The sequence below is a fragment of the Sparus aurata genome, chromosome 6 (genome assembly GCF_900880675.1).
Source record: "Sparus aurata chromosome 6, fSpaAur1.1, whole genome shotgun sequence".
Classification (NCBI taxonomy): Eukaryota; Metazoa; Chordata; class Actinopteri; order Spariformes; family Sparidae; genus Sparus; species Sparus aurata.
In genome coordinates, this window is record NC_044192.1 from 34,011,156 (window position 1) to 34,023,548 (window position 12,393).

The 12,393-nt window shown below is 42.8% G+C and overlaps 1 protein-coding gene across 1 annotated transcript; it reads right to left on the minus strand.

The window, feature by feature from the left end:
• Positions 1-718: 718 nt before the first annotated feature.
• cfap57 (cilia and flagella associated protein 57) lies at positions 719-11,945 on the minus strand. The gene is made up of 21 exons (XM_030421595.1): positions 11,624-11,945; positions 11,110-11,423; positions 10,753-11,012; positions 9,394-9,568; positions 9,162-9,314; positions 8,782-8,921; positions 8,273-8,438; positions 8,067-8,180; positions 7,722-7,934; positions 6,602-6,775; positions 5,661-5,822; positions 5,356-5,511; positions 5,005-5,098; positions 4,706-4,896; positions 4,443-4,616; positions 4,179-4,337; positions 3,007-3,150; positions 2,494-2,610; positions 1,641-1,775; positions 1,289-1,429; positions 719-1,121 (listed from the first exon to the last, which is right to left on the minus strand). The coding sequence occupies exons 1-21, from the start codon at positions 11,778-11,780 to the stop codon at positions 948-950; spliced, it is 3,513 nt and encodes a 1,170-aa protein (XP_030277455.1). The 5' UTR covers positions 11,781-11,945; the 3' UTR covers positions 719-947.
• Positions 11,946-12,393: the final 448 nt, after the last annotated feature.

Here is a 12,393-nt window from a genome sequence, read left to right on the forward strand (position 1 = left end):
GCATTTTGCTAATCATGGTGCTGTGTTTTAGAAATGTATGGTCCCACCTTTCCAGGCATTGATCCATCACTGTAAACACAGTTCTTCTTCGATTTGAATTTAAGTTATATATAACTGTTTTATACCCTTCTTCAGTCTGCACTTAAATGTTAAGTTTTTAGGATTTAGAAGGCTATTTTTGCAGATATTAATATAATTTTGATGATCATGTTTTCATTAACGTTTTCATAATCACAATAACAAAACAACTTCTGTTTAGAATGAGCCTTTTATGTCTACTGAGGAAGCAGGGCCTCTTCCACAGATGTCGCTCCAGCGTGTTTCTACGGTAGTCCAGAGTATATAAACCAAACACTGTCTCTAGAGAGGACCTTCAATGTTTTTAGCAGCCACAGTAGAGCAGGGTGAGGTGAGGGGTATTCAGTTGGTTGCAATCTGCAACCACACCACCAGATGCAACTAAATCTGACACACTGGACTGTTAAATGCTCATGTTGATCCCAAGCCAATATGACTGATCCAGTGTCTTTGTTTAAGTGCTTTTGTTCCACCAAAAGAAGAAGTTAAAATGCTCAACTATTTTATGTCCAACAGTGTATGATACTGTACTGTACAGTATATGACATCTAGAAAATCAAACAGAATCTTCAGAGGCTGCGGGTGATGATCACATCAGGAGTTCATGGAAAAATAAATAAGCTTTTAAGGACACGTAGAGTGCTTTTAATATAAACGCTTTTTAATTTTACCTTAACAAAGTCTTCATGATAAGTATGTAGTGAAATAATAGTAAAAACCTTCAAAATCATTCTAAAAACCTATTTCTTAAATTTAAGACAAAAAGGTTTTTACATTTAAGTAAAGTTAGCATCAACCTGTTGCTGTGATGGTTGCTTGAGGCTGAAGATCCTCAACACCTCTGACTTAGGTCTATTCTTAATCTATTCTTAATTGACCTGTTCGTGGTTAGGCTCCTTTCTGGCTCCATCTTGTGAGTTAGGGCGGGACTTGTTGGACTTCTTGATTGTGGCCAGCTGAGCTTTGTACTCTTTGACCCGAGTCCTCTCTGAAAGCAGCTCCTTGCGCAGCTCATTGATTTCAGAGATCAGAGTCACATTCTCCTGCAGAGTAGACCAATACCATTACTTAAATCAAAGGAAGAAGAACAGCTGAGGGCCATGTGTATGAGACTCAGATTGTTGCAATAAGTCTTAGCAAACAAAAGACCGAATCTGTAATGAGCAGTGAGACAAACTGTCCATGCAATTTTCTTTGCTTTCTGACTTGCCTTCATGATCTTGACATAGACTCTGTCATGCTCCTCGGCAGATTTGGCCAGCCTCATCCTCAGACTGTTAACAGTCCTCTCCAGGTGATCACGCTGGCGACAGAACGCACTCTGAATATCCTCATCCATGCTAGACTCCACCTACGAAACAGACACATGCACGCACGCACACACTTGTATATTCCCTGCATTTTTTACAGTGTATGTAAACTGCATCTCTCAATTAGTCTGTGAGTAGGGTTGAAGTGAGAATGACTCCAGCTGGAAATTAAACCTCATACAGCACGCTCACAGCGAGTGGCTGCTGGTGCAATGAACTCTCAGCATCAGCTACACCACAGGCACCACTCACCCCATTAGCCTGCGGCACATAGCGGGAATAGATCATCTGCACGCTGTCCCTTAGTTTCATCGGCTCCTGTATGAAGCCAACACAATTATGGAGGTCTGACTTGAGCCGCTGCAGATGTGTCTCCAAATCTTTCACCTGGCAACAGAGAAGATGTGAAAGGCTCACACTTGTTTTAGCTATTTCATAAATAAAATGTTTAGTAAAGCTGAACCTCATGTTTCAGTCCTCTATCAGAGGGAAGGGTTTTCTGTATGCCTATGTACGGGCATATCAGTATTGTTTTTAAGAAATGGTTTTAATGTAAGTATTTTGAGGAATTTATTCATCTTATCCTATTTTCTGGTACTGTGCACATCCACAGTAACGTTATTATGTACACCGCTGCTTTTCCTGCATTGGTGTGTCAAAATGTCTGCGGTGAAAAGGTTCTGTTGCCCTCCTTTAAACATTGTAGGTCGGTTCGCTGCGGCTGTTACTACATCTGTCGGCAGATCAGAGGCATAATGAAACTGTCACCCTATTTTAGAGAATATCAGCGCAATATTTTGCCTTGAAAAGGCAGTGTGAATGGGGCTACAGTTGGCCGTATTTAACGTGACGTGAAAGAACGGCAAACTGAGTGTCGCAGAACAACACTGGTGTTCTAACAAAAATGTGAACATGTAAATTAAACACGTATCAGTTTTTGATTTAATGAGAACATCTGTCACACACAAGCCTTTTAGCTTGATGACACACTCCAGTCATCTAATCAAAGCATTTTAAAGCTGGAAAAGTATCACCGACAGTGTGTGTGCTGTAATCATAGTATGTTGCTGCAGTACAAAAAAACAGGTGTTGGGTGTGTTCTCACCTTCTGCATCTCCTTATGCACCTCCTTGTTTCTGGCCTTCACTTTGAGTCTCAGGTCAGAGACAGTGAGCCTCAGCTGAGTGTTGCTCTTGTCCATTTGCACCAGCTCCTCCTCTAGCTGTTAAACAGTGGAAACAGCACTTCACTGTCAACACCAGAGACGCTTAATCCTTACAAGCAAAAGGTTTACTGCACTGGCATACAGAGAACCGTTTCTAATGCAGACATTAGAAATACCACCTGTGTCTAAGTGTGGTTTTAAATGTTGATACTGGAGATTCGCTTTATTTCAACACATGTCATCATTATGTTTCAATAATATGACCAAAACAGGGTGAACTGCATTTCAAAACAGCTCATTATCTTTCCATTAGTATCTTTGACTTGACTACGCAAAACTAAAAAAGATAAAAACAGCTTCTTGACATAACTCTAATGTAAATTGTTGAAGTGTTCATTGTTTTTTTGAATACTTCAGTGAAAAGGGAATATACCCTCGCAAATAAACCGAGACCTTTTGGATGCGCTCCTTCTTCTCGTTGATGTCATCTTGTTGAGGCTCAGTCTGTTTCTTCAACTCATTTAACTGGAAGTCAAGAACAAACCTCAACTTCTCAAGTTCCTGGTTCTTCTTCTTCAAGCTGGAGATGGTCTTATCCTGTGTGTGTGTGAAGAGAATTAAAAGAGGTATATACAATACACAATTAACAATATCCAATACTGCAGCAGAACATGATCTCCAGTCTATGAAATTGTAAAAAAAATAAAAAATGAAGGAGGTTTCTTTCCACCACCCCAAAAGCAGTCACGTTAGTGCAAATTAACTGATATAATATCTCATTTGAAGAGCCTCTCCAGGATCCAAAAACCTACCATTAGGTTTTTATGATCTCATTTCCATGTGTTTATGTTTGGGTTGCAACTAACAATTACTTTCATTGTACACTGCCTGGCCAAGGAAAAAGTCAACACCTGGATTTAACTAAGCAAATAGGTAAGAGCCTTCCATTGGATCATTACCGCAGGGATTAATATGTTGTTTAACCCTCTCTGGTGCAGTGAGAAGCTTTTCATCTCTTAAACAACCACATATCCTGTGGTCGTGGAAAAGATGTTACTCTGTTTCAGAAGGGTCAAATTATTGGCCTGCATCGAGCAAAGAAAACAACTAAGGAGATTACTGAAACTACTTAAATTGGGTTAAGAACTGTCTAACGACTTATTAAAACCTGAAAGGATCCAGGAAAGACAGTCCAACGAAGTGTTACAGTGTGTGACTTTGTGGCAGTGTAGATTAATTTGCTGATTATTTTCACAATGAATTCAATGATCGCTTATTCGAAAAAATGTCAGAACACTGTGAAAACTGATCATCAAAGTGACATCTTCCAATTGCTGGATTATGTCCAACCAAGAGTCCAAAACCCAAAGTCTTCATTTACTGTCATAAATGACAATGAAACATCCTGAAAATCCTCATATTTAAGAAGCTGGAACCATATTGAAAATAACTAAAACCATTAATAAATTCAAACTAAAATAGAACAGAGATTAAAATAGTAAATGTCACTGTGTTGAGCTACAGCTTAAAGACTAACCATGACAGCACATAAACAATTCAACACTTTTCTGCATTTTAGTCTAATCACTTTGAATGTAAAAGATTGAAGCCCTGATCTCAGCCACCTTGTCCTGGTTGGTCTTTTCGTGTCCAGAGATCTGCCGCTTCAGGTCCTCGATGTCACTCTCCAGGGAGCGGATCAACCCCAGCAGCCTCTGCCGCTCCTGCTTCAGCTTGCTGATGTCTGTGCACCTGTCATCAATCTGTCTCTGCAGACTGTAGAACTGTGATCAAGCAATCACCCACCGCACAGGAAGAAAACACACACGGAGCAGGAGATTACATGAGAGACAGACGGGGAGAAATACATCTAAAAATAATTTGCTCACCTTTTGCGTCATGATACTAGTTTCTCCTTTCAGGTTCGTGTTGGTCTCTTTCTCAGTGTGGAGTTTCTTCTCATACTTGATTTGGATGTCATGGATCTTCCGCTCCTCATCCTGCTCTACTTGCTTTATGATCTCTTTAAAATCACAGATCTGCTGCTGCGCATCCTCCTGACACTGCACAAATGAAAGTTCATGTGAGAACTCACAAGTTTCATGCGGTGTCCCTGTCCTTTGTACGTCATTGTCGGCTCCTCCCGACCAACCTGAGCCAGCAGCTGAGTCTTCTCCTGCAGTCTGGCCTCATAGAGCTGCGTCTGCTCCTTCAGGCCTTGGACTCTGCTCTCCTCCGCAGCCTTTAACTGCATCTCATAGTCTTCTTGCATTCTTTCATATTTTCGCTGAAGATCTTGGTACCTTTCGTGCTCCACCATCAGCTTCTGGCTGCAGGACAGCTCTGTGTATGATTGATTGATAGACAGACAAACGGATTGATTGATCCTTGTAGAAACAGACAGTTTCTGTCCCCGGGTTTTTGCTGATTGTGATCCTGTCCTCTACTTACCTAAATCCTTCAGCTCTTTTGAGTGATTCAGCGTGACCTCCGCAGAACTCTTCTGGTGCTCGCACTCCTGCTTCTCTATTTCAGTCTTCATGGCCTAAAGGTAACATAAATGTTATGAATAGACAATTGAGTTATACAATTCATTCAAAGGCAAAGGTAAATAGGGTGTCTATCTTTTATCCTAATTCTTTAAAAACATGCGACTAGAAAGTAATCAGGTAATGTTAATGCAAGAAAATGAGACATAGTAATGAAATAGATTGTTGGATTCTGGAAGACATTTTGACAATAAACTGTGAGGTGAGCTTGAACATATTTGGAGTGGAGCTCTCTAGTAGGGGATCAGCAAACCTGTTGGTGTGATTTTAGAGATTCTATTTGCTGGGTAAACTTGTCAGAAAGCTCTTTCATCTTCTCATTGTAGTTCATGTCCTTCAGACGGAGCTGGTACTCATTCTCCATCTGCAGCTCTTCCAAACGCATCTTCAGCTCCAGCATGTTCTGCGTCTGCAACACACAGACAGACAGGAACACAGGGCTGAATACGCGTGATGCATGTCCCCATGTGTTACTCACATATTGCTATGTGATTACTGTCTTTTTCCATGTCACTAATCCAGCTCTGTCTGATGGCTGATGCAAACATACACACAGACCTTCTCCTCCAGGTCTGACTTGGTGACGAGGATCTCTTCAGTGTGGATGATCTGCCTGTTGCTCATCAGTCCTCTGCCTTCCTTATCGATGATCTTCCACATCAGCAGACAGCCATCTGCAGACACTGTCAGCAGGAACTGATGGTCAAATGTGATCACCATCTGAGGACAAAGTTAGTCAGTGGACTCATATTTTAGTTGTATAAAGGTTGATCAGTATTCCATTCACATCTAATGGTGAAGGATTTCTGCCTCTCTGTCATGTTAGTTTGTGCATCAACCAGGGCATGTGAGCGGAGCGGAGCGGGTTTTAATCCAAAGGCCAGAGCGATGGTTCCATTTCGCTCCAGTTCCGCTCCGATACCGCTCTCCATGAGTCTAGGGCATGCACAAGTCCACACAGACTCACGTGTGCCTTCGAGGGGGTCATTCGTTGAGAGATGGAGTTTGTAAAAATATTTCAAAAAGCAAGCAGACAGGCGCACCGTCAGCCGGGGGGGGGGAGCGTCCGTCTGTCCCCCGGCTCCTCGCTGTCAGCCGGGGGGGGATGGACGGAGGGACGGACGGACGCTCGTCACCGTCAGCCGGGGGGCGCTTTTTTTATGAGAAGACCGCGGCAGCCCACTAACACCCGCTATAAAGCAGCTAACATTGAAAATGAGTATAGTGGCGCTGAGCTAGCAGTATAGCGGAGCAGCGCCGCTGTTCCACCATCTGGGGAGAACCCTGCAGGTGCAACGTCAGGAATTGCTCCCTCTTTTAAATTTGAGCGAGCGTGGAGCGAATGAAATTTTAGGTGAGTGGAGAGCGGTCTTTGAGCGGAGCTGTCTGGTATGACTTTGAGCGATGGAGCGATGGAGCGAAGGAGCGAACACCCACGTAAGCGGGGAGCGGAAATTCTCGCCGCTCAGCTCCGCTCACATGCTCTGGCATCAACCAACCTTGGTGACAGGGCCACAGTGGGCCTGGTACATGATCCAGTCCTTCTGGAGTGGTAACGGGTATTTGATGGCTCTTATAGTTCCACTGGATGTCCCGGTGAACACAACTCTCCCAGAGTGAGACACTGCCACGACAGTGTGTGCTTCCTCATCAGGAGGAATCTCCCTCAGGACCTGTGAAATCAAGGACCAAGATATACAATACAGAATACAATCCTGCACTTCCATTACCACAATTACAGCAACGATGATTATTAATAAATGATTATTAACTTTTTAAAGGTTTCATTTTGTTGACAAATATGAGCACATATTTGATATATTGCACTAATATAAAATTCATATTATGATATTCCAAAAAGAGGGTTATGGCTTTGACTGATTTATTTACCCAATAAATTCGTCTTAGCAATGGATACACTTTCACAGTTGAATTATTTGGTTTGTGGTTTTTGCATTTTAATATGTGCTGTTGCAGCATTCCTGGCAGAAATATGAATCAGTACATATGAGCATGAGTAGATGAGCATAATATTCTTTATTTTCAAATCAAAAAATGTAAGTCACCAGCATTAACCGCTGGTTCCCAAATATTTTGGATTTGACACTTTAAAACAAGCACAAACAACTCATTACCTCTTGCCTAACATTAAATACTGATGACATAGATTTAAACACTGTATTTTCAGTAGCTTTGTGAGCACCTTCAGCAAACAGTATCTTTTCTATTCATAGATTGCTGAGGAGGTAAAACCATTCTGCATTTTGCATGAAAGATGGAAGTATAAATGTCCAAAATGTCCAGTGTTTGTTTTTGTTTTTCCCTTTCAGATTTCTAAAAGCTGCTCCCATTTCTCTCAGCATTATCACGTCTAAAATAAACCCCGCAAAAAACAGATATTTTTCTCAGGAGTTGGTGGAGAGCAATACAGAGCTAAGATGAATTTGGACTTGCAGTCAAACGGACACAAGCACAACTCCAAATGAATGCAGATGTTTTGCACAGGCAGCCGCTTTAGGGAAGATGCAGGTTAAAAAAAAAAAGTCTCACATCCTAAAATGTCCATCCTCTATTAACAATATTCTAAGCTCATTGCACTCCTACTCATTCAGTACTGACCTGACAGTCCTGGATTTCCTTCAGTGTGAGGTCTGTCCCCACAGCCAGGATGCTCTTGCAGTCTGAAGAGAAGGCAACATCTGTGTAGCTGCACGAGTTGAGGACGCTCTCAGAGACACGCTTGCCCGACTGTGTGTTCCACTCGTACACTGCGCCCTCCATCCCACATGACACTAGCCGGCTGTCGTCCAGGCTCCATTCAATGCCACGCACCTGCAAAAAAGTTCATAATGGATTTGTACTATAGGTTTTTGAAGCATTGTTACCACTGCCCAGTGGTTTGACAAATATGACAAGTCTCTGACTTATTCAACATGTTTTATGATACACTCCTGCCTGACTCACCTTTCCATTGTGGCCCTTCAGACTGAGGATGTTCTCAAAAGAAGTGACGGAGTAGATGTGGATGACATTCCCATTGACAGCTGCAAACATGTGGCCGCCATGGCTAAAAGCACACTGAGGTGTGGAACGAAAAGTTGATAAAAATGGCTGAAAAGTGAATCATGTGACTGTGACATCAGCAATTTAGACATTCTGAGTGAACCCACATCTCTGCAGCCGCGCACAGTGAACTCCTTGAAGGTGCGGATGTCATCGATGAGCAGGTTCATCAGCCTGAGTTTGTCTGAAAAGCCCACCAGGATGAAAAGGCCGGTGGGGTGCAGAGCAATGCTGTACGCCTCCTCCTGGAACTCTTTGTACAGCTCCAACACTCTGGGGACAATTCACAGACAGAGGCAATAAAGAGACACAATGGTCCTTAACATGCCAGACTTATGTAGGCACTTTGTTAACTACCATTTGGTTTCTGAGTACATAAATAATGCTGAAAGCAACTTGATCAGACACTTTCCCAAATCCTTTTTTAGTAGCAGCAGTGTTCAAGCACTAGGCAGAACAAGCACACATTAACATGCAGTCTAAAATACATTAGCTCACTTTATGTGTAGGACTCAAGAAATGACGCCTCAGATTGTGAGGAGAAATGAAGTCAATACAGTACATGACGTGACACAGATAACGGAGCAAAGGGCTCGGGTGGGAATTTGTCTCTTACTTTGTTTCATAGTTCCAGATGCGGACAGAGTGGTCAAGAGAGCAGGTGGCTATGAGGGGCTTTTGAATGCAGACAGACAAACCAGTGATGGACTTAGAGTGGAAGGACTGCGACAGGAACTCAAAATGTGCGTGTGCCTCCTGATAGACAGAGGGACAAACATCTGAGATGAACATTAGGATCTGGATGTTTTAGTGTCTAAAACATGAGCGAGGACAATGGAGGAAGACTGGGGACAACCCTGCATTTTTTGCTCAAACCCTTTGCATGGGCACTCCACTGTACCTGTGTCCCACTGAAATAAATGAGCGGGAAGAATGTTTTTGCAGCACAGCACTAATTAAACACAATGGTGTGGCTGGTAAAAGTGACTGTTCTACCTTGTTCATCTCCAAAGAGGACAGGCTGCAGCTGTACAGCTGTCCTCTGTCTGTGCTGATGGCCAGAGTCTCCTCTGCTGGACTGATGCACATGGTGTCAATCTTCTGGCTCTCAGCCAGGCTCAGCTCGCTGCTGTATGGGTCTGAAGGTATCTGACGGAAAAGAATGCACACGTGATCACTTTGAAACACACACAGAGCCTGCAGTGCCAATGTTTCCTGCATATTTTACCCGTATCTCCCTGATTCTTCTGTAATTGTCCTCCTCTTGCTTTTCAAAAAGACAGACTGTGCCGGAGCCCAGAGAGCTTGCAAAGCCCTTGGAATAGGACAGAATTGCTGTGATGCGAGGTGCATTGGGATCTTTGTCCGTGTCAGCGTCTTTGATCTTTTTCATCTCAAATTGTCTGTGAAATGAATTAATGAATTAAAATACTCAGAGTATACTCAGTTTAATAGTTGACAACAAATAGAATAATTATTGCCTTTTGGTCACAAGTCTTGACTCTGAAGTCCTGTGTCAAGTCTACATACTCAACGTTTCATTGTAAAGTCTAAACAAGTTATTGTTCATCAGATGGGCACATCCAGGAACTTTGGCTGGCTTTCCACATGTTCCTGCCCCCTTTTGAGGACAAACCAGACTCGCCCTTGACTTAAATATAAAATAGTTGTACGAAATGAAAAAAATAGAAACCATTTTTAAAATATGTTAAATTAAGACACTAAGTCAAGGTCATCTATGTCCACTTAGCCCACCATGGAAAATGCTAGATATATCGTAAAGATTCATTTGATCAACCTTCAGTTACACTGCCCAACTTTTTTTTGTTAGTGCAGCCAACTGCACAGAAACTCTACGGCATTGTGTAAACCAGGGGTCACCAACCTTTTTTGAAAGTGAAAGCTACTTCATGGGTACTGAGTCATACGAAGGGCTACCAGTTTGATACACTTCTGAAATAGTTATATATGATTATTAATGATTAATGATACTCATCGATGTGAAGACACGGATCACGTTAATGATTTCTCACAATAATTATCAACAATGACTTAACAATGTGGGAAACAGATAATATCAATATTCAATTTTCATTTTTAGAACAGGCCAGAGACCAGAGGTCCTTGGGGGCCACCTGGTGCCCGTGGGCACCGTGTTGGTGACCCCTGGTGTAAACAGACATGTTTGAAGTGCTGTTCTATGTACTGTTTTTGTATAATGTCAGTTGTATGTATGTCTGTCTGACAGGTGCGGTGCAGTGAAACAGAATTTCCCCTTGAGATAATAAGGTCTAATTCTGAGAAAGTCTAAGGATGACATATTGCCGAGCTGATGTATGCATCCTTTACCACATGTAATGACACTGTAATTTTGCTTCAGCAAAGTAAATAATGTTTACTTTTCAATTCTCCACACAATACGTTTGAGTAAATTTACTGCAAAGTGCTCATATTTCCAGTAACTGACTTTCATCATAGCTAGCCTAAACTCGTATCTTGCCTATGCAACACATTTACTGTATGGGAACCTATGAGTTTATAAAACAATCTGAATAAGTCATGTTGTCACAGTGGTCCACCTTCTGACCTGTCAAACTGTTCCTGCATGGCTTTAGAAGCCGTGCTAATCTCCCTTCGCAGGTCACCAGACTCAAACACCAGAAGCCTGCCTGTGTCTGTCCCGGCGATGACACGCTCCCCCTTCATCCAGGTATGACACAGGAAGTTGATGGACTCCACCTTGGCGAAGCTGCTCTGTTTCAGCGCTCCCTCTGTGTAGCGGAACAGCTTGAACACACCAGTCCCACACACACACAGCTGTGTGTTGTTGTAAGGGTTGAAGCTGACCTGAAGGGACACCAACAAAATAATACAAAATGCTCCGGGCACGAAAGATTGCACTTACAAGAGCTGTGGCTGCACTGACACAGCATACATGACTTACCTGGATAACAGGGTTATTTGAGTTAGTGGTCTTCACTGTTGCCAGGACTTTCTGTTTTTCCCACAGCCAGAAGATTAGCATCCACTCTGGACCACCTGTTTGGCCTATTAGGTACTTGGAGTCAGGAGAGAAAGCCATGCACACAAACTCTTGAACAGGCGTGTCAGCTGCAGTCAGGACCTTTCTCTTCCTGCCCTGCTCATGCTGCAGGTCGAACACTGTGATGGTGGCCCTCCCGCCACACTCTGACACTGCCAGGTAACGCCGATTGGCACTGATGGCCAGAGCGCGCATGCCCTGGCTTTTCTCTGAGCCTGTGGAGACCGCACGAATGGAAATCGAGACACAAGAAATAAGAGGAATTTCGTTTTTTCTTTTGTTTTAAATTTCACATAATAAACTGGACATCTCTAATGGAATCAACATTAGCAAGGTAACGTTACTTTAACCCCTTGAATATGAGTTGGAAAGTTTCAAAGAAGTTGCCCAACACTTCACAAACATTTTTTCTCACCTTGAATGAACCTCTGCGTTCGTTGGACGGTGTTGTAGCACACACAGTTGTTCCCGCTGGGGAAAACAACAGTTTGCTCATCGAAGAAACACAAATTGTTACTCACGTCTGTCCGCAGACCGAAGATGAAATGGGGCTGTGCAACAACAGTAGCCATTATTTAGTGGAATTCTAATGTTCAAACATTAAAACACAACGACACAATTCACCAGCATACGTTAATTTAGCGTTGAGAAAAGAACCCGCACGGATGAGTGAAACACAGGTAAGCTAGTATGAGTGGAGTCCCGTCGCTAAGCAACCCAGGAAATCCCGCGAGAAGCTGACAACTCGTTTGAAGTTCCCGCGCCACTGCTGTTCTTGTTGCCCAGCTTTCTTCGTCCACCATTGTGCGCTGTATGTTAAGATTCACGTTATTTATATTTCCCCTGCATATTGTAGCATAATAGCAATTTCACCTTTAATGATTCGTGTCTTCTCGCGGGATTTCGGGGGTTGCCTAGAGACGCAGCTCGGGCATCGGTCTCGTGCCGGAATTTATCTACTCGGGCAGTGTTGTTACAGTTTCCAGGCACTTACCCGCCATACGTACTCTTATTTCTACCATACATTGGGGAAAGGGAAACATTTTACCTTTCACTCCACTGCATTTTTTGGACAAATCATAGTCTACTTGTTTGCTTTTACAGAGGCATTCAAAATCTTTTCTAAAATAGATCAGCATGGGGAGCAGGAGATTACTGCCCAACTGTTAACAAAGAGGTGGCTTC